Source organism: Coffea eugenioides, chromosome 7, assembly GCF_003713205.1.
Source record: "Coffea eugenioides isolate CCC68of chromosome 7, Ceug_1.0, whole genome shotgun sequence".
Classification (NCBI taxonomy): domain Eukaryota; kingdom Viridiplantae; phylum Streptophyta; class Magnoliopsida; order Gentianales; family Rubiaceae; genus Coffea; species Coffea eugenioides.
This window is the reverse complement of record NC_040041.1, coordinates 2,190,050-2,210,165: the sequence shown is the minus strand read 5'-3', so window position 1 is coordinate 2,210,165 and position 20,116 is coordinate 2,190,050. Positions and strand designations below refer to the sequence as shown.

The 20,116-nt window shown below is 38.6% G+C and overlaps 4 protein-coding genes across 5 annotated transcripts; all 4 read right to left on the bottom strand.

Annotated features, from left to right (window-relative positions):
* Positions 1 to 218: 218 nt before the first annotated feature.
* LOC113778424 (U1 small nuclear ribonucleoprotein 70 kDa) lies at positions 219 to 6,451 on the bottom strand. 2 transcript variants are annotated; one of them, XM_027323832.1, is made up of 11 exons: positions 6,154 to 6,451; positions 5,526 to 5,640; positions 5,340 to 5,419; positions 4,551 to 4,626; positions 4,391 to 4,455; positions 4,236 to 4,298; positions 2,616 to 2,697; positions 2,328 to 2,490; positions 1,603 to 1,668; positions 542 to 1,328; positions 219 to 465 (listed from the first exon to the last, which is right to left on the bottom strand). In XM_027323832.1, exons 1-10 carry the CDS (start codon positions 6,250 to 6,252, stop codon positions 590 to 592), a joined length of 1,548 nt encoding a protein of 515 aa, XP_027179633.1. In that variant the 5' UTR covers positions 6,253 to 6,451; the 3' UTR covers positions 219 to 465; positions 542 to 589. The 2 variants fall into 2 exon arrangements, with proteins under 2 accessions (XP_027179633.1, XP_027179632.1); XM_027323831.1 differs by having other exon boundaries at positions 219 to 1,328.
* Positions 6,452 to 8,298: 1,847 nt separating this feature from the next.
* LOC113777951 (proline-rich receptor-like protein kinase PERK7) lies at positions 8,299 to 11,798 on the bottom strand. The gene is made up of 8 exons (XM_027323188.1): positions 11,240 to 11,798; positions 10,351 to 10,872; positions 10,117 to 10,203; positions 9,946 to 10,016; positions 9,783 to 9,859; positions 9,268 to 9,415; positions 8,975 to 9,136; positions 8,299 to 8,604 (listed from the first exon to the last, which is right to left on the bottom strand). Exons 1-8 carry the CDS (start codon positions 11,796 to 11,798, stop codon positions 8,299 to 8,301), a joined length of 1,932 nt encoding a protein of 643 aa, XP_027178989.1.
* A 2,003-nt stretch (positions 11,799 to 13,801) lies between these two features.
* LOC113778356 (F-box protein At5g07610-like) lies at positions 13,802 to 16,389 on the bottom strand. The gene is made up of 2 exons (XM_027323745.1): positions 16,260 to 16,389; positions 13,802 to 15,164 (listed from the first exon to the last, which is right to left on the bottom strand). Exon 2 carries the CDS (start codon positions 15,159 to 15,161, stop codon positions 14,079 to 14,081), a length of 1,083 nt encoding a protein of 360 aa, XP_027179546.1. The 5' UTR covers positions 15,162 to 15,164; positions 16,260 to 16,389; the 3' UTR covers positions 13,802 to 14,078.
* Positions 16,390 to 18,567: 2,178 nt separating this feature from the next.
* On the bottom strand, positions 18,568 to 19,332 carry LOC113778025. The gene has a single exon (XM_027323273.1). The coding sequence runs from the start codon at positions 19,183 to 19,185 to the stop codon at positions 18,682 to 18,684; it is 504 nt and encodes a 167-aa protein (XP_027179074.1). The 5' UTR covers positions 19,186 to 19,332; the 3' UTR covers positions 18,568 to 18,681.
* Between the last annotated feature and the right edge of the window lie 784 nt (positions 19,333 to 20,116).

The window sequence follows — 20,116 nt, the reverse complement described above, 5'->3', positions numbered from 1 at the left end:
GGCAGGGAAGCGGGAATGGGGAACGAGGCAGGGGCGGGGAAATTAGTAGGCAGTGGAGCTTTTCTCCACTGTCTCTACCCCACCCGTTGTCTGGCTTTCTAACAGTTCTCAAATTTAACACCAGAGTATCCTAACTAAGCAGTAAAGACAATGGGGATCTAAATAACACTCTTAACATGGATACCATCAGTGCAGCTTCAATTTTCGTCATCCACAAATTATCAATAGCAATTTCAAGACTAGCAGATCTCATATAATGACTGAATCCAGGCAAATAGTCAAGTGCTAGAGTGTATACAAAAGTTCTTGACATGCACAATTTCCTTCCAATAAACAGAAAAAACACACAAAACACAAAAACTTAAAACAATTCGCACTCGGTACAGAACTTCTAAATCAGACCCTTATGATTGTGTTGAGCCAACCGATTATCAACCAAAAGATTCAATATTCAGGGGAAAATAGCTGCAGAAACAAGCAAATTAAAGCATCAGAATTTTATTGTAGAGCAACAAGCACACTATGACCTCATTAACCTTACCAGCGAAGCACAAGAAACTCGCAAGTACCATTGCATTGGTAATTAGTACTAGTAATCCTGAGAGAGCGAGTGAGAGAGCGACCTATCAGAACGCTGATAATCTCGGTCTTTCTCTTGTGGCTCAGATGTTGTTCGCTCATAACCATAGTTGTCCTCATCCATCTGATCATATCTGTCATGATATCGGTCAGAATCTTGATAACGGTCATCATCACCCTGGGCACCTTGATTATCATACTGTCCCTGACCTTGATAGTGATCATAATAGTCATAGTGTCCATGGTCATGCTCCCCTTCTGGACGCTTACGCCCATGATCTGATTGTTCATACCATCCACGATCATCCTCCTGCTCCGCATGATCATAGTTTCTCTCTCTTTCGCCATGCCGCTCTCGGTCATGCTTAGCTTCAACTTTGTCATAGTCATACTCTCTATCATGAGAACGACCACGATCATTGTCAGCATCACCAACTTCATAATCCCGGTCTCTATCCCTCTCCCTCTCACGATTGCGATCACGTTCTCGATCACGAGATCTGTCTCCATCACGTTCATAATCACGACCACGGTCCCGACCGCGATCGCGATCACGTGTTCGATCTCGATCACGGTCACGGTCACGACCACGGTCTCTCTCCTTGTCCCTATCTCTGTTTCTTTCACGATCTCTATGGTGCCTATCCTCTCGGTGCTCACGATCTCTTGTTCTGTCTTGAGAGCGCTCCTGAGACCTTTCTCGTTCTCTTTCCCTATCCCTGACCCTTTCACGGGACTTCTCCCTCTCCCTAAAACAGTCATCATATAAATGAGTTGCAGACAAACAAAGGCAACATGTACAAATTCCAGAGCATGATTAGGACGAGATGTCAAGATAATTCATAATGTACTGCTTCAATAATTCATGATGTACTGCTTCAACATCTCTCTCACTCAAGATAGAATATCCACCAAACATATTTAAACTTATTTCTTCTGTTCAGCAACATATTGAATTTTTAAAAAGTAACAATAATCAAGACATAAGAATGTGAAATGGAGGACTACAAGAAGGTGTATTACCGATCTCGATCATCCCGCATTCTTGGTTCCTCAGAATGAGATGCCCCTCCAGGTTGTACTTGCTCTCTGAACAATTTAAGTGATGTAAACATTTATGACATTCCATAAAATGAGGAGTACTCTCTAAACTGAATCAAGATATATTTCAAATGATTATAACTAACATACCATATCTCAAATGATAATGCAATCATATGCATGAAAACACACAGTGCAATACCATTACAAATACAACTGCACCTTCAGCTTTTCTAGAAAAGACCATGTTTATTTTTATCATGATCCCCACCCAGTTCATAAATATCAGAGACCTGGCACATACTACACCAAGAGGCTAAATTTGTTTATCCTCCCAAGACCCTTTTGCAAGGAAATCAATTTGGTAACATGAGAATGCACTTTCATTGGAGATTCCAACAAGAAATATACCCAAACCACAAAAAGGTATAGACAAGCTACAGCAAACACCAAATCATTCAAATAAAATAACTGAAAATTGGAATCCAGATGAACAGAATTACTTATTCCCTCCCAAGAATGAATAGAAGAGCTGGAAATTACCGCCTCAATTCTTTTAACGAGTTCTGTGATAAAATCTCAGTACAGGGAATTGAAAAGCATTTTCAATTTTCATTTCTGAAGTGGCCCAGATGACAGCAGCTTGAAAGATTTTACCATTAGATGAAAAATTAATGCGTGTTCACATAATGGTAACTAGGTCCTACCTCCCAGAGTACCTCTGATTGAGTTCTTCACCTCCAACTCTAGTTGTTCCAAGGCCACCACCCAGCCTACGGGGTCGCCAATTCGGAACAGTCCTTCCACGTTCAACATCAACAAGCACCCTCCGGTTATCAATTTTCTTACCATCAGCTTGTTTATATGCAGCTGCACATATCAATTAGCATAAATTGACGTCACAAAATAAATTAAGACAAAACAACATCAGGAAAGAAATGTCAACAACAATAACCAAAAAATCAGTAGGCCAAAGTGTTCTACAGATACAAGACCTTTCATATCACGGGTGTGAACATATTCAATGAAAGCATAGCCTCTTGGTTTATTTGTCGATTTATCCGTTACTAAGCGAACCTGCAAAAGTAAAATATTTTGCAAATAAGCAGAGTCATAAAAGAGTGCTTTGATCTGCTGCACACATGACATTATAAATACAATACGTTTCTATTTTGTGCACTTCATATGTCAGATATAGTAAAATCCTATTGCACGGCAGACAGGCATTATGCCTCATAGCCGTGCTCACCTTTGAAATATACAGCTTCCAAGGCCAGATGCATCACCATCACTGCTAGAGTTGCACAATGACGAGGACATTTTACCAGTTGGACAAACTAACCTCCCCTTACCAGGGATATTTTTAAATGGCAAAACAACTATATGTAATATGTCAAATACCAGGATATCTTCTGAACCGCTGAAACGTTTTTGATAGCCTTTAAATCCAAAAGTAAGATTTTAGTAGCAGAAAAGGCACGTGCTAAACAGTAAAGAAAAGGATAGAGATGGCTAATACTCCCGACATTTTTTACCCAGTGCAGAATTAAGTTGTCAGTCTCCAGTCTCGGCATGAACAAGGGCCAAAAGGCACCATCCATCACTATGTTGCTCAACTTAAGTATTCAGCTTTGCTTTGCAGGATGAAGCACCATCTTTTGAATCAAAATGGTACCATTGAATGAATGAATGAACCAAAGCCACCATAAGCAAATTCCCCCCTTACCAGGGTTACTACTTAATATTTTAAAACCTACCATAGAAGCAGTACCTAACACTAGAACAGTACCCAGGGCAACTTCTTACACTCAACAAATTTCAAAAGAGGTAAGGAAGGGCAACGGAGACAAACCTACATGCAATTTTAAGATACCTGAGCAAGAGCTCCAATCTCGATGACCACATCCAACCATTCTCAATCACAGCAAAAATGTTGCTATTAATCAGCCGTTCAAACACTCTTTTAACTTTTCCAAGGGCACTAAAACTATGGAATGCCAATGATACTAAAGTGAACTTGTGAGACAACTTGAAATTAATATTTGCCTAACTTCAGATGTTGAAATTAGCATTGCCCAACTTCAGATGAGCAGACAATTTTTACAAAGTTCTTAGGAGTAAGACACAGAAAATGGTATAGTAAATAAATTTAATTTATCAAGTTTATGATAATTATAAAAGGTATAAATCCCGACTCAAATCAATTATACAAAACAATTCATGTACAAGGACATTTTGGATACAGGATATGTTGGCTATAAGGAAATTTAACTCAAGTCAGTTTTGTAGTCTTGCCACAAATTGTGTGCTCTCCAGAACCAAAAACTCCACAATTATTATCCAAAAGAGATAATAGGAGGCAGGTATAAAGTGATGTCAATTTTCCTTTATGCTTTTATTTCCTTGTCACATATTTACCTTTCCTGTACTTGCTTCTTTTCTTTTTTTCCCCTATTATTTTTCCTATTGTTTGGGGAGCAGTGAGGGAAGTGTCTAAGGGTTGGAGATGGGTGATCAGAAGAGGCGAGGGATTTGCAATTCACCATTATGGTGAATTTCTTACCAAACCAAAAGCCAATAACCAGAGCACACTCTCGGTGCTCTTTAATACCTACCCGCTTGATAGCACCATAAGCCTCAAACTCCCTTTTGATTCTGCTCTCAGTTGTCTCATAATTCTGAAAATGAAAATATGTGTCAAATAGATTTAAACCAAAATGTAAGAAAATATTAAGGCTCTTGTAAAGATTAGCAGCATCACATCACTTACAAGCCTAGCCACAAACAGTGTTTTATACGGATCTCCAGAAATATTGGGGTCATTATTTGGGTCATCTGCACAAAAATTACAGCAACTAGTTAGTCTATAAAGATCCTCTCTTCAGTTTATGAATTGCTTAAACAAATAAAGAGAGTGACATGATGATTACATTTCTCAAGCTCCTCAGCAGCTTTTTTTGTGCCCTCCTCGAGTCGAATTTTGTGGATCCTGGCCCTTCTTTCTACCTTTTTTTGCCAATAAATCAACAAAATTACAGAATTTGCTTCATTATACTTGCACATGTTCTTTGATTAGTAAAAGGCACCATATTATAGGTAACCCCTAATAGCAAGCAAAAAAAAGGAACAGCATGCACCTAAAATTCAATTCATGTTAAAAAAATGAATAGAAAGGAATCCATTTTTCCAGGGAAATTCACCCATTGTGGGTGTAGTAATCTGTACTGAACAAATACCAGATGGTACATAAACTAATTAAACAAAATAAAAAAGAAGTCCACCAAACAAGAAAGAAATTACAGCATTAAGACAAAACTGCATATTATTTATTCCAATTGCCAAACATTCCATTCAAGTTTTATGGCTGGTACTGACAAAATTAAACAGTGTAATGCAAAAAAAAAAGAGGATGGCAACTAAATTGCATCTTGAAACTGATACCAGGAATTGGAACTAATAAGGACAGCAAGTCATGGTACCACTAGAGCTATTTCAAGTAAGATGTGAAGTATATAGTACATCAAACCCCTCAAATAACACAGAACAAATTTCATCAACATTCGCTATTTCCAGCTGAAAGACACGGTACAACAGACATACATTCTTGTGACCAGCAGTAGCAACAACCCATTCAAAACAGAATGGAGGAATTCCAGATTCAGGTAATAGCTTTGACAAATATCAGAAATACATGCAGACGGTTGAAAATTGAATCTTACAGGAGTTTCAGCCTTCTGAACAGGTGGAGCATATTCAGCATCTCCAGGTTGAGCAAAATTACTAACAAATTGTGCCATACCTGAGGCATAAAAGTAACAAATCCATGTCAAAAAAGTGGCTTAACAAACACAAAATGCTTCTCAGACTGGAGCTGAAAATTTCAACTCCACATAACAACTTGTAACCTGTATATGGAGGGCATTTTCTCTTCTCTGGAGGCGGCTTATATTCCAAAGGAGGTCGGGGTTCAAACAACTTCAGAAGATTGGTTGTTAAACCTGTTGGATGACTTTGACCAATCTACGCGTCAAAAGAAAAACAATCGAGTAAAAATCAGGTAAACAAACAGGTACACAGATTATGACATAATTTATCAGGAAATCTCAAGCACTTCCCAACAATTTAAAAGCACCATCAACACATGCACATACGACCGCTTTATTTTTTTTCTCAAACTTCACTAAAAATTATAATCATCAAATTCATTGCCACTGTCATCCAACGAAGGCAATTTAACAAAAGCTAATAGCCATACATCTCCGAATGGATTTCTCCGACCTATTTATAATTAACAAATGCAATTAAACGTAAAAAGATGCACAGAATGCACAAAATTAAATGTTTAGGGAGAACCTTATCCAGAAACTGCTAGACTAAGACTTTAATTCCATCCATCACTTACATTGAATAACTAAACAGTTAAATCAAACTAGGATTAGCTAATAGAATATCAAGCTTAAGTAATAGATAACTAAACCTAAAAAGCTAGAATGTAAACTTAACAGATTAAAAACTAGGGTTTAGAGCGAGCACCAGCTTGAGTTGCATAACATTGGCACGATTCTGAGCCTTTGTGCGAGCCTGAACGGCGGCGTTCTGGTTACGCATTAAGGCATCGCTGTAGTCTCCCATCGTCGCTGGAGATTAAGCTGCTGCGTCCTAGGGTTTGTCTGAGGGTCTATACTTGTTAATCGATGCGAAAATGGAATAATCAGACGGTGAAATACAATCGATAGGGCGGTCGGAATATCGGATCTAAAACACGATTGTTCTGTGCCTAGAGCCGACGACACATAAAAGCGGCAACATGAGCCTCGAGAGACGAAAGGGATTTTTCCATGGGCTTATATAGATATTAGATGCATATGGGGTCGAGTCAGGGAAACATCACGAGTTGAGTCGCTAGTTTCGTGACTCGTTCTGAGTCGCTCACGCGTTTGAAGTTTTTCTTTTCTGTGTTTTTTCCTTTTATCAAATTCTTTTGGGTAAAAAAAGATTTATCAAATTCCCAAAATCAAATTTTACTTTATAATTTTGTTCTTGTGCTCATCGAAAGAGAAGTGTTGAGAAAAGGAGAATAATTTGTACGCTGTAAGTAAGGTTCGCCATAAGCTTGTTGACTAAAAAATTTGTAAATAATTTGTTCCAGAAAATAGGATATTTGATTTTGCACCGACTTATGGGAGCTAATCGAGGGGCAGGTTTTATACTATCTAATGAGTACATGAACTCGAAATTTCGTGGGCCGGTTTACACTGACTTTTTTTTTTTTGGTTAAGTGGGAGGTATCCTGGCCTAGCCAGAATCACCTAAGCGGGCCAGACTACTTTTCTCCTAGGCTGTGTGAGCCCGCTCCAAAAATCACAGCACAGTAGCTTTCGGGAGTCGAACATGAGACATGCTCCTAAAGAGGAGAAGACGAAAACCATCTAAGTTGCCCGCACCGAGAGAGGGAGAGGGGGCTTACACGACTTACAATAATGAACATATTTTTTAGGACTGCGTAATATTCTTAGTTCTGAGATCCTGTTTTACCGACATTTGTTTCATCATATCGTATTTGTAATTGTCTGTCGCTGATTGTCAAAATTTTGATAGTATAAATTTTGGATTAATCTTGTATATACTATAACGCAATATTATGCTGTTAAATTTGGTAGTATATGGTATCAACTTAACAATATGTTATTAAATTTGAATCGTAGCATTCATCTAATTATAATGGTATATATAATGATAGTGTATATAAGATTTATTCATATATTTTTTTTTGTGATGTAAAGGAGAAATAACTTTTTATGTACTAACAATGCAGTGAATTTTTTATACTAGCAATTATGGATATATTTCACATGTACATGATTTATATTTCATATTGAATTCAGGTTACGTGCCAATGATCTAAATCTAATAGTTAAAAAAAAATGTACACTATACTTTATAAAGGAACCGTTTTTCATAATATATTTCTTCCTTGCAAATGCATGTTGATAGCTTAGTGAAAAAAAAAAATCGGCTTAATATTTACTACCACCAGCCATGCATCCACCCCTGATTCTTGAACTAAAATTGCAAGCCTTTAAAAGTCTGTCTCTAGCATAACGCGAAAAGAAGGGGAAAATAAATAAAGAACGAACCGTCCAGAGGTCGTGTATTTTGGATGTTGATGCAAGCAATGTGAGACAATTTGATAGCCATGAGCCACAAAGAGTAAAACTATTTGTTGCACAAAATGTTGTTCCCTTCCATACATTGGGGACAAGGGAAGTGACAAAACGAGAATTAAAAGTTCAAAAACTCAAAACCAAGCATTAATTAAGCCTTGGGAAAGGGCGGCTATTGCCCCTGAGCCAACCCACCCAAACTCATATACTAAAAGATTGTAGTAGTACATGTATATTTTATGTGTGTATATATATATATATATATATATATATATGTATGTATTCTAATTAATTGTTTTTATATTTATACATAAATCTGACGTGGTTTTAATTTAGAACAGTATAAGAGGGGTGGTGCGCAGATTTCACTTGATACTAAAACATCTTTAGTTCTGCTTTCTGGAACAAGAACTCGATGAATTCCCTGGTTTGGAGTAAAAATTAAAACTTGTAGTGGAACAAGCAATAATAATCAGAAAAAAAAAGGCAATAGCATTTTTAGGTGGCTTAGCTTCTAGTGTTCAGCAGTTAGGCCGGTCGATGGTTTCGGCTTCTGGTGCTCAGCAGCAGACTCTCTGGAGTCACTGCTTGAAGCGGACGGATTCAGCCCATAGTCACTAGTTGCACCGAATTCGCTGCTGTTATACTCCTGGGTATTCATTATCATCTTCCTGAACCTGTTCATGTCAGCATTGTACATTTTAGTGTCATACGTCTGTGACTCGACCGCGCCTTGTGAACCAAGGCCACCTTTTTGATTTTGCTTTGGACCATTGTTCAAGTCCTCCAGTGACGAATCTCCGTCCAGGGCGTGCACAATCTGTTTTCATATAAGGAATGTATCAGGCCATGAACTGATTAAACATAAACTATACTATATACTCTTGCGTCTCATGCTGAAGACAGAAAAGATGAAATCACTCCTGAACAAATTAGAATAATCTACAGTTGGATTCATAAATTGCACTTCTGTCTTAAGCCAATCGTCTATATAGAGGAGCTTTTCTAGGTTATAGATTACTCGCCCAAAAGGATTAGCCCCCTCGCAATCACTTAGGTTGCGATGAGCCAATTTTATGACGCAAAAGATATTGGACTTAGCTTCAAAAACTGTGTCTACTTGGCTCCTGCAGCTTCACAGTATGTTTTCTTTCTAACACTCTTTCCGGAAGCAATGCCTAGAGATGTACCTGGCTCATTTTTGGGCGTCTTCTAGCAGAATGACGAATACATGCAGCAGCGGCGGCTATCATTCTAGCCATCTCATGGGCGACATAGTTTCCTTCTAAACGTGGATCAACTATCTCACTATAGTCACCATCTTCAAGTGCCTTAGAAAGTAGTGGTCGAGCCTGTTATATGTGAAAGAGATCAAGTTCGTGAGATCAAGCTAGAGCCCCCAAAAAAAAAAAATATGGTTGTAGAACAGGTGTAAAACGGCCTAAGAGACTTGAATTTGCACAAAGAGGATTCAAGGACAAACCCAGTCCACCAAACTATCTTCCATGAATTTATTGGTGGGATCAACAGGTCTCTTCCCAGTTATGAGCTCTAAGAGCATGACCCCGTATGAGAAGACATCTGATTTTTCTGTTAGCTTTCCACTCGATGCATACTCAGGAGCCAGATACCTGCAATCTCAAACAGGAAGTGCCCACGTTAGAAAAGTCATTCAAGCTCCTCTCCAGTTTCGAGATCACATGTTTTCAGAACGAAATGCTAGATACATTTTAACCAACTTCTAATTAACACACTGAGAAATCAGCGCACTCTTGAGAGAACTATCACAAGAGGATGCAACTTACAAATATTTATTCAGAAAAGTTCTAGTAATACGAGCTGACATCTGAAGATTTCATTCAGCTACATGATAATGGTTTATATGCACTTTTCCCTGCTTGGGGGCATTTTTATGACTAACAGACTATGTGTACAAGAAAGAGACTCTCTCTCCCAAAATTGAAGAAAGTTATTATCCGAATGTTCAGTTTGACTGACCCGAAAGTCCCCATGACGCGAGTTGAGACATGAGTATAATTATCAGAAGAGAGCTTTGCCAATCCAAAATCTGCCACCTGGGTAAAAGTTACACCATCGGCTGTAAGTCATTTTGCAACTATTTGTGAAGATTGTACATTGTCAAAGGCTTTTAAATTGTTACCATAGCTTCAAACTTGTCATCGAGTAGAATGTTGGCTGCCTTGATGTCACGGTGGATAATTTTAGGATAGCCTGCACCCATAAATGAAGCAGTATATACGATTCAGAAGAGGGGAAAGAGAGGGGAAAGAGGAGGAGGAGAGCGGAGAGAAGGTGGAGAAGAATATCACACAATCTTCGTGGAGGTAAGCCAGGCCTTTTGCTGATCCTAATGCAATCCGAAGCCTAACCGCCCAATCCATGACCGGCTGACCCTTTCCTTCAACCGAAAATTTTGTTTTAGACACTTTGGAGGAAATTATCAAGCAAACAGAAGTGAAGTGTTGGAAAATATTGACAATCAACATGGTATTCGTTGAGTTGGTAAACTGGAAGCAACAAGGTACTTGAGGAAGAAAAAATTTACCATGAAGATGGAACTCCAAGGTCTTGTTTGTAACAAATTCATAAACCAACATCCTTTGTCCGTCAGCAATACAGTATCCAACAAGTGACACAAGGTGCCGATGATGGACACGGCTAATGATTTCGACCTCAGCCTGAAATTCTCTCTCGCCTTGCCCACTACCTGACTTCAAGCTCTTAACAGCGACCTCCCTTCCATCAGTCAGAACACCTTTGTGTACATACCCAAATCCACCTTGGCCCAGCAAATTAGCTTGAGAAAACCCACCAGTAGCCGCAGCTAGCTCCTCGTACCCGAACTGGCTCTTGTTAAATCCACCTAGACCTGGTGATGGAGGTGGTAAACTTGCAGGATTATGCCCAAAGTTTGAGCTATATTCACTGCTTGCATTTCCGTCGGGTGTTAGAGGTGCAGCAGCCCAGCCACCACCGGGGCCTGCCATCCCACCTGGTGGTGGTGGAACCTTAACAACGTGCTCTGGGTTCGGGTTGTTCCAAAGACTGGAGCCATTATAGTATGCATCTGAACATTCCAGATAACAAATGACTTGGTGAATTTACCCCGAATACATCATAACTACGCAAATTCTCTATTTTGTTAACTTCTTTTCCCTCAAACAGGCTCATAATTTATTGCATCTTGTTAGCATCTACTAGAACATAGATTTATGAGGTCCATGTAAATTAACTTCAAATGCTATCTCCATAGGCTTTTAACTTTTGGTCATACTATACATTATTATGACTCAGCAAATCCAAGTAAGAACCGTGTAGTATTGGTTGACAGAAGAGAGGATCCCGTTTGACAGATGTGGAGTACTAATCAAAAGTAATCAAGTACCAGTATATATCAGAAAGTGAGAAAATGAAGTACAAATGTGTGTGGAGACCTGACAGACCTTTCGGGGGACGTCCATGATCCATATAGTATGGCTGTTTCTTCTTTTTCTTGGAACACATTAGCCAAACCAAGAGAAAAGCAACAGCCACAGCTCCTGCCACAACTACTCCAGCAATAATTGGTCCGGAGTCAGAAGATGGTGAGGAGTCACTACCAGAGGAGCCTGAAGAAGGTGGGGAGTTTTGTGCTGCAGGGGCACCGCGAGATGGGTGTGTTGATCTCCCAGGGGCCGCAGGAGCAACTGGATTGGACCCGCTGGGAGGTGATGTAGTGTTCCCTGATGGTGTTCCGCTCCGCTGTGGTGGTGGCGGGGGAGGCGAGGACGAGGGAGAGCCTTGTTTGGGTGGGAGTGGGGGTGGTGATTGTGAAGAGGTTGGAGCAGGGGAGTTTGGTTGTGAAGGTGGTGGAGGAGGTGGAGAAGTGGTGGAGTTCCCAGGAGGCGGTGCGTCGGATGCAGGAGGAGGTGGTGGTGGAGATGCTTCTGGAGCGGGTGACGGATTTGGTGGGCTTGAATCCTTGGGAGATTCGCCTCCATCGTTCTTTTCCATTTCAACAGGCGAAAGAGGCGACTGTTCCCTTTCTTCTTGAATTGAATGAGTAGTTCCGGCGAAGATAATCACGTCTGGAAACGCTAATCAGCCGGAATGTACTCAATCTTTTCCCCTAACTGCTGGCCACAACAAACCTAATGCACCTGAAATACAATAACAACAGCAGATCATTCACCTACATTTTCATCATCACATTTAACCAAACACACGTCCAAGCGCTACAGCCGTCGATGATCAATGATGATTCATTTCTACAAAGTTACGCGCACGTCAATTTCTGACATGCAAAATTTACATAATCCATTATATTATAGTTCATGAAAAAAAAAATTGTGGAGACTTTTTGCCTACGTTATCTCACAATGTAGCATCCATCATACGATGCATCATTAGTTTGTTGCGTTCTCATTTGCAAAATGATGAAATTGATCATTCTGCGTACTAGTAACTATCTGATTGAGATGCATTTGACGTTTGTGTAAATAAATGTTGTTGGTGGTAAATTCTTCCTATTGCAGGGAAAATAGCTGACCTGAAGCCGACGCTTGGAACTGGAAGGAATCTCAAAGAAAAGAGAGAGAAACGCTATTGAAGTTGCATATTAGCCATCTTACTAGGTTAGGGAGGGAAACGCACGCTCGCAAGCTTCCTCAGCAGTCCCACCTTTGCCTCCTACAAACGGGGTACAATGGCTTTCCTCTCCATTTTTCTCTCTTCGTCTCTCTTCATACCTTCTCCTCCTTTGGACACATCTAATCCCTCCGTCTCTCTTCAAATCTTTCTCCTAGGCACCTGTAATTTCGGACACCGAGTCCGTTATTTCTCCAGCCTCACTTGTCTATTCTTTGGATCACATAGGAATTGAAGTCATGGACATTTTGGTATTTTTTCCCCACCATTGCCAAATAATATCTAAATTTTCGTTATTTTCCATTGGAACACCAAAAGTCATTTTTCTAAAATTTTCTCGTTTTCCTCTAGAATATCCTTATCCTTATACTATATAAGAATGAGTTGCGGTCAGATGGGAGTTTGAACTTCAATCGTACTGATAGGGATTTTTTGGAAATGTGAAATATTGTGTAGTTTTTTTTAAAACGTTTGTTACGACTGAAGGCAGCATGTGTTTATGTATATTTATCGAATTGCCCTCATTTTGGTACATTTAAACTTTGATTTATGAAGGCATCCGAATATTTCTGTAATATAAAATTATTTTGCAACCGTTTTTGCATCGAGTATAACTCATATAAACTTATGTGTTGGTATAATTACTGAAATGGTGTTATAGATACATTTAATTGAAATGTGAAATTTGTTGTGCAATTAATACAAAAACATATTAACACGTTGTGCAATTAACACATTACTATAACTAGTCGTTGGAGGATATTCCTTAACAACTTATGTTTGCTCTTGGACGATTTTCAATTGACATCTATAGAGGCCTTTTGAGAATGATAAAATTGTAAAAGTATTAATAAAATAAAATGTACAAATGTGTGTTGTAATTAAAATGTACCATTATTAACTTTATCATATTTGATGACTATTTATTTTTAGAATGTATTATTATTTATTCAATGAAAAATCCTCTCTAAACACAGACACCAAACACTTGCACGATGCATGGATACTCCCCCTAGTATTAAAGCATAGTAATAAGATTCCATCTTAATTTGGTCGCACCACATTCTTTAGCAGTGTTAAATAAAATAAAGATTGTGAAAATCCAAAACTCTGATAACGAAAAGAGAAAATGCTAATTTTCTTGATCACGAAAAAGCACATCATCAGATTTTAGTTCCTAAAATCCGTCACGGAACCTGGCAGGAGTGGCAGTCCACTTCATTCCCTGCTAAACTTAGGAACCTGGCAGTCCACTTCACTCCCTCCTGAACTAAAACTTTGTGTTTGGCACATAAACCAGGCGTCAGGCCCAAACTGGTGGAACTTTTGGAGAACTCCTTTACTGGTCGAGGAGAAATTAAGCAGATATCCAGAAATATTCTGTTGAATGTTTTCTTATGTTTTAAAAGAAGACTCAGCAACTCAAAAGTCTCAAACACGGCAAAGCATATGTTTGCATGAAAGAAGTAGAATAGCTACATTAAACCCCAAAAAAAAAAAAAGTCTAATCACACGTCTTAGACCACCTAGAGTAGTGAATTTACTCCAGATAGCTATTAATCTCAATTCCTTGTCACTGCAAGTCTCAAACTTTGAAGCTAAAACTAGAACTCAGAGAGGATGGCAGCATTCAAAAGAGTAATACTTTCAGATGTTGACGATACCGTTCACATAAGGTAGGCACCTACTATGGTTTTTGATTAGGATGCTCAATGCTTTAGTTTCTTGTGTCTTCAAGTTATGCAAATAGATGCTACTCCGACACTGAATCACCAGCATGTCACCACCAGCAAAGATGACCTTCGCATCAGCTACATCTCCACCAAGGAATCTACTTTCAAGAACTACATGTTTCTGTTCCCACATCTTAACATGACTCGTCATTTGCATTGTGTTAGAATGCACATTTGCCAATGCATGCAGATAAAGTTCACGGCCACACCAGGAAACTGAACAAAGCTTTCCGTTCACATTACCCAGAGTTCCTTTAGCACCATAATACCCTTGGATTAGCTGTGACCTATCCTTGATTAGATCAAACGCAAGAACACCGCCTTGTTTCAGATTCCAATAGACGACATTTTTCACATGAATCCCAGATGTTGGAACAAGAGTCTTAGAAGCAAAACAGATTTCCCCTGACGTTTTCCAGGAACCATCCCTCGAGGAATATATCTCAAATTCAATTGCGTCATCAAAATCATTGGATGGAAAGGCACAAATCAGTTTGAAATCGGCATCAAAGTTCAGCAGTGATGGTTCAAAGACGAGCACAATTGCAGGATCAGACCCATGATGAGCATTTGATTTTGGAAGTTTCTTCCACTGTTGGGTAACAGGATTGCAGATGTAGTAAACCTTCTCCACAGAGCAAGATTTGCAGCAAAGCAACCCATTGGATGAAGACAGGATCTCAACAGGTTCAGGGATAAACATCAAAAGAGGGTCTGGGACACCACAAGATTTTGCATCAAAAGAGAGGAATGACGGTGGTTCTCCAGGAGTCTGACCAAAAAGACCCAAAATGGAGCGAAAAGAATGGGACTGATTGTGGGCAAAAAATGGAGATGAAATCTGGAGCTTCCAGTCCCTGCAAACACTCTGGAACCTGAAAAGTGACTTAGCAGGAAGATATTGTAGCGCATGTTCTCTGATGATATCCTTGAGGTCCATGTAGATCTTATGGTTCGTCGCACCAACATACTTACCAGGCCTCTTTCCACGATCCATTTTCTGTTGATCAACTTATTTAGGTTACTCAAACTTAAATCACACATAAAACTTAAGTATAGCTGATCAAAAAGGCTCACACTTGGGTAAACTGGCCATAACACCCCTCGCATGTCATAACTAGGCAAAATAGATTGACTATTACACCACAATATCTCGTTCCCTACATGACTAAGCTTTTTAATTTTCAGTGAAGAATAAATCCATTAATTAAGCCATCGCTCAATCGCGTGTGCTAACACCTTGTTGTGGAATAGGATGTTCTACTAGCAAAACATCAATCACCTTAAAAGATTCATATAATAAGTGACTCCATAACGACCACAAAAGCAGAGATCTCCTTACAACTTGTTGCAATTTAGGAAACCTTAAGAAAAGAAAATATGCTCAGACCCATTGCTGATTGCTGCAATAAAATTACGATGAAGAAATCATGCAACAATTCCATCACAAGAAAACTTAGTTTCACAGACCATACCACACACAGGTGCAAGCCTCAGCTCAACTTCTCAGGTCATTAGTCTAGTTGCTGTTAAGCAAGTTGTTCAGAATTCGTCGAAACTAATCAAACAGAAATAAGAAACACTAGAAGGATTGCATGACTCTGGAAATTCAGAACAGATTTGCATAAGTTCTCATAGCCTCATGTTATTCTTTCCTTTACTTTTCTCAGCGAATCAAAATCAATCAAATACAAAAGTTTAAACTCATGTTATAGTTTTAGTTTCACAAATAAACCTCCCAAGCCCCCCCCCCCCCCAAGAAACAACAAAACCCAAAACAAACACCAAAAAATAAATTAAAAAAAAAATGGGGAAAAAGCAAAAAGAACAAAGAGCATTCACACCACCATATATCAAAAGCGTATGTTAATCCACCCACCACACCCCACCCCCGGGGCCGGGGCAGGGGGCTTAAAAAAAATACAAAAAAAAAGAGGGTATGTTAATCCGTTTTGACGAAACCCCAAAAGTCACAATTCAGTATCGAAACTTCAATTTTTGAACAACAAGGTTGAGTGACCATGATTAATCAGGGAGGCGCAATTGCTAAAGAAGTAAATGAAAACTAAGAGTGAAGAGAAGGATAATGACTTACCCAGAGGAATCTGGTGGGATCCAAGGAGAAGTGAGGAGGAGGTTGATCGAGATTTGGAGTATCGAAATTTGCAGCGTAAGTTGAAAAGTAATAGGAGTTTAAGCTTTAAGGTGGACGAGGGGTTGACTATTTATTTTCGTTGGTTGTTCTGATTTTCCAAAATTTCGTTTCAATATAGTACCCAATAAAGTGAGTCATTGGGGGCAGATTAATGCGAAAAATTTGGGTGCCTTTTTTGGCCTTTCTTTGTTTCTTCTTTTAAATTTTTCTCCCCTTAAAAAGGATTTATCCAAAAATTAATGCATTATATTGGCCTGAATTTCCCCGAAACTTTCAATTTAGTTGCAACAAAGAAAATGAAATAGAAATTACAGGATTAGATGGATTGGAGAGAGAGAGAGAGAGCTAAATCTCTAAAAAAAAAAAAAAAAAATTGTCGGCACAATAGATTCTACACCTACTCTATACTAAGGGGAAGGGGTGGATTCAAAGGGAACTCAAAATGAACTAAATCGCTACGAGACCAGACGAGTGCCTTTACACCCACTGATGAATTTTTTCAGAAAATCCTGGAGAAGAATGCAGGCCTACACCCAAGGAGAGCCAATAGACCTTGTTGTCATGAGAATTCTTAATTCATGAGTTGTAGGGAGGGATTTATGTCACCACAAACAGAGATTAAAGAAGTGTTGGATTCAAAGCTGGTGATAAAAAGTACAAATTGACTTATTATACTCCTGAACACAAACCAAAAATACTAATATCTTGGCAGCATTCCGACTAACTCCTCAACCGAGTAGTTCCACCCAAAGAAGCAAGGGCCGTGGTAGCTACCGAATCTTCTACCGGTTCTCTTTAGTGGCCAACTACTCTAGAGTTAGTGGATTTGCTAAATCTCTAAAAGAAGTGAAAAGATAACGAACACAAAATAGTACGAGTTTGTGCATTAAAATAATAAATTAAGTGAAGTATCTGACGGCTATTGAGACTGGTAAGCCTATCCTGAGGGTGTAAAAGTAGAGGAAAGAATGAAGTGGAGGTCGAGTACTAGTAAGGATGGCAATGGGGGTAGATGCCGGCGGGGGAGGGCAATTTTTCCCCTCATTTAGAAACGAGGTGGGGGTGTACTCCCCCGCTCCATCCCCCACCCGGCAACCCGTTTAAAAATAATAATAAAGATATATATATGTACATAAATATATAATATTTAATTTAATTAGTTATAAATTTATAATAATGATATTATTAGTTATATGTATAATTTAATATATATTAGTATATATAATATAATTGATATTATCAATTATATTACTAATTATACATGTTTACTAATAAAAATTATTAATTATTTATACTAAATTTATTAATACATTTATATTAAATTCCTAACTACACTTAACACAATAACACTTTTTTTAAAAAAAAAATACAATAATAATTTAGTGATTGTATTTATATCAAAAGTAAAAACTTGATTATTTTAGTTATATTTGTTTTATCATATTGGATTGTATTCAAATAGATTTTATTTTATTATTTTTATGAATTTCAATTGTGAAATTACAATAAATAATAACTTGGTGATGTGTCGATATTTTAGTACCTGATTATTTGCTAAAATTTAATTATAATGAAATTATATAACAAAATTTTTTTATCCCCACGGTGCCCCCGCGGGGGAAGCGAGGCAGGGCGGGGGGTGGGCGCCCCATTGCCACTCTTAAGTACTAGGTCTGTTTTTGATGTACGTAAAATAAAAAAATTTATTAAAAAAAAGTATAAATTTTTTTTTTTCAAAATTTCACACTCCAAATAGGGCTGTGGCTCCAACTTAAGTATTTAAGCTCACAACCTATCTTTATGGGTCAATCTAGCTCAATTAAGTTAGATTTCAAACTTTGACTCAAAATAAAATATTTAAGTGCGCAACCTATTTTTTGGAATAATATTTTTGTGATTTTTTGTGTTGTGATATGTGTAAAATATAAAAGTAATTAGAAAAAATAGAAAGATGATATAGAAAGTGTTTATGACTCAAGCGATTTTTTTTTTTTAATTTTTTGGCCAAAAAAAAGGGCAATTCAAACGGACCAATATCAGCAAACACAGAGGTAATAATACATACATTATTTTTATTCACATTGCAAGCACAAGCATCAGTGGGGAAATATATCGTTTTTACTTGTTAAGGTGCTTTCTAGTTGAAAATTAGATGCCGCTAAAATCCTAACATAACCGTATCCGGAAAGCATGCGTTCTTCTTGAGCTCACGAACTCCATGAGAGAAGAAGAATGTCTAAACCGGAGCTTCGATGAAGATGGAAGGTGATAAGACATTAATTGCCAATATTTTACAAACAACAGAAAAAAGTTATAAACGAAGAAAAATTAAGAAAGCAGAAAAGATTGTTGAGAAAAACACTCAACCAAAGCACTGATCACTAGGCAGTGGCCCGGGAAGGGAACCCTTCTCGGCGAATTGCAGGCCAAAAACAACTATAATTGCAAGAAGAGACAAGTACGACAAGCCTTCAACAGCTCCCAGCAACCCAAAAGGCCCGTTTGGAAGCCCCGAGCCCGTTTTGGCTTTGGTATATGCCGACCAAACCACAATCCCCACCACAGCTAGGTAGCTCACGCCTTCCAGGGCGCCTATGGATCCCCCCGGTCCCGGTGGGAGGCCGCAGCCGGTGGTCTTGAGGGTGTACAGTGACCACGCAATTACTGGTGTAGAGATCAATCCCCCAGCAATGGCTGCTTTGTCTATGATTCCGTTCCCGCTTTCGGTTTGCTCCTCTGCCATGGCTTGTACTTTAAGAGGCAGAGAACACCCATTTGGGCGGCGGGCAGTGGAGCAATTATACCGGTGGTGCCGCAAGTGAGGTGGAGATGTGGAGAACAAGAGCAACATCTTTGAAGCTTGCATGGTTGATGGAAAACAACTATGGAGCCAAGCTAGGGAACTAGTAGGAGGCTATAGTGCGGACTTCCTTTGTTTGTTGAAGGGTTGCTAGAGTATATGAATCTTATCCATTTGCTTGATTGGAATCGATTGATCCAAAGGTATTAATCTCCCTCAACAAAAAAAATTAATAATAATAATAATAAAATAAAAATCCTTACACATGAATCCTAAGCATTAGAATTAGAACATCAAAGGAACTCCCTCTTGCGACCTTTTAACAAGTTAAATTAAGTGCACATTTCAAGTTCAACGCTCCAAATAAAGGATAAATTTCCAAGCATGGCAAAAATAAATGAGAGCGAATTGCGCGAAATGTCACTAAACTATTTCAAAGTACCGGTTCTGGTCATTAAACTTTTTTATTAGCGCGAAATATCACTGAACTAGTAAATCTGTACCGTTTTGGTCACTCCGTGTATTTGTGCCGTCAGGAGAGACGGAAATCAACTTTTTGAGGGGCAAATTCGTCTGCACAGCCTTAGTGGGAAGAGTTAAGTGAAAGGTTTAACTGTGGGGCTTTGGAATGTTGGTAAAATTTTCGGGAATGTGGACAATGACAGTGAAAAGTATCAAAATTGATCTATTCTTCTCACAGTAATCAGTGACAAGACTCAAAGAACCGGCAAAAGACGAAGATTAGCTGTGAAGAATCGGTCATCGATGGCAGGGAAATGGGTGAAAAGGCAAAGGGATGAATTCATTGATCCGTACACATTATACGGTAAGAAATATTACAATTGGTAAGAAATATACGGTAAGAAATATACAGTATCTTAAGGGATTTTGTTAATTTTCAAAAGTCACCCCATTTCGCGGATATGGTGCCAATAGCACTGCCCATTTGGATTGTCCACCCCACATTTGTTTGTACAAACAAAATAAAAGACAAAAA

What these genes read in the sequence shown, in the direction of transcription:
- LOC113778424 (XM_027323831.1), bottom strand. Translation starts at nt 6,252, where the DNA reads ATGGGAGACTACAGCGATGCCTTAATGCGTAACCAGAACGCCGCCGTT. An exon ending in TGCTGAGGAGCTTGAGAAAT is followed by an intron (nt 4,456 to 4,550) that starts GTAATCATCATG and finishes ATTTTTGTGCAG; the next exon opens with ATGACCCAAATAATGACCCC. An exon ending in AATCAGAGGTACTCTGGGAG is followed by an intron (nt 1,669 to 2,327) that starts GTAGGACCTAGT and finishes TAAATTGTTCAG; the next exon opens with AGAGCAAGTACAACCTGGAG.
- LOC113777951 (XM_027323188.1), bottom strand. Translation starts at nt 11,798, where the DNA reads ATGGAAAAGAACGATGGAGGCGAATCTCCCAAGGATTCAAGCCCACCA. An exon ending in TCCCCCGAAAGGTCTGTCAG is followed by an intron (nt 10,873 to 11,239) that starts GTCTCCACACAC and finishes TGGAATGTTCAG; the next exon opens with ATGCATACTATAATGGCTCC. An exon ending in GGCTTACCTCCACGAAGATT is followed by an intron (nt 10,017 to 10,116) that starts GTGTGATATTCT and finishes TTATGGGTGCAG; the next exon opens with GCTATCCTAAAATTATCCAC.
- LOC113778356 (XM_027323745.1), bottom strand. Translation starts at nt 15,161, where the DNA reads ATGGATCGTGGAAAGAGGCCTGGTAAGTATGTTGGTGCGACGAACCAT.
- LOC113778025 (XM_027323273.1), bottom strand. Translation starts at nt 19,185, where the DNA reads ATGCAAGCTTCAAAGATGTTGCTCTTGTTCTCCACATCTCCACCTCAC.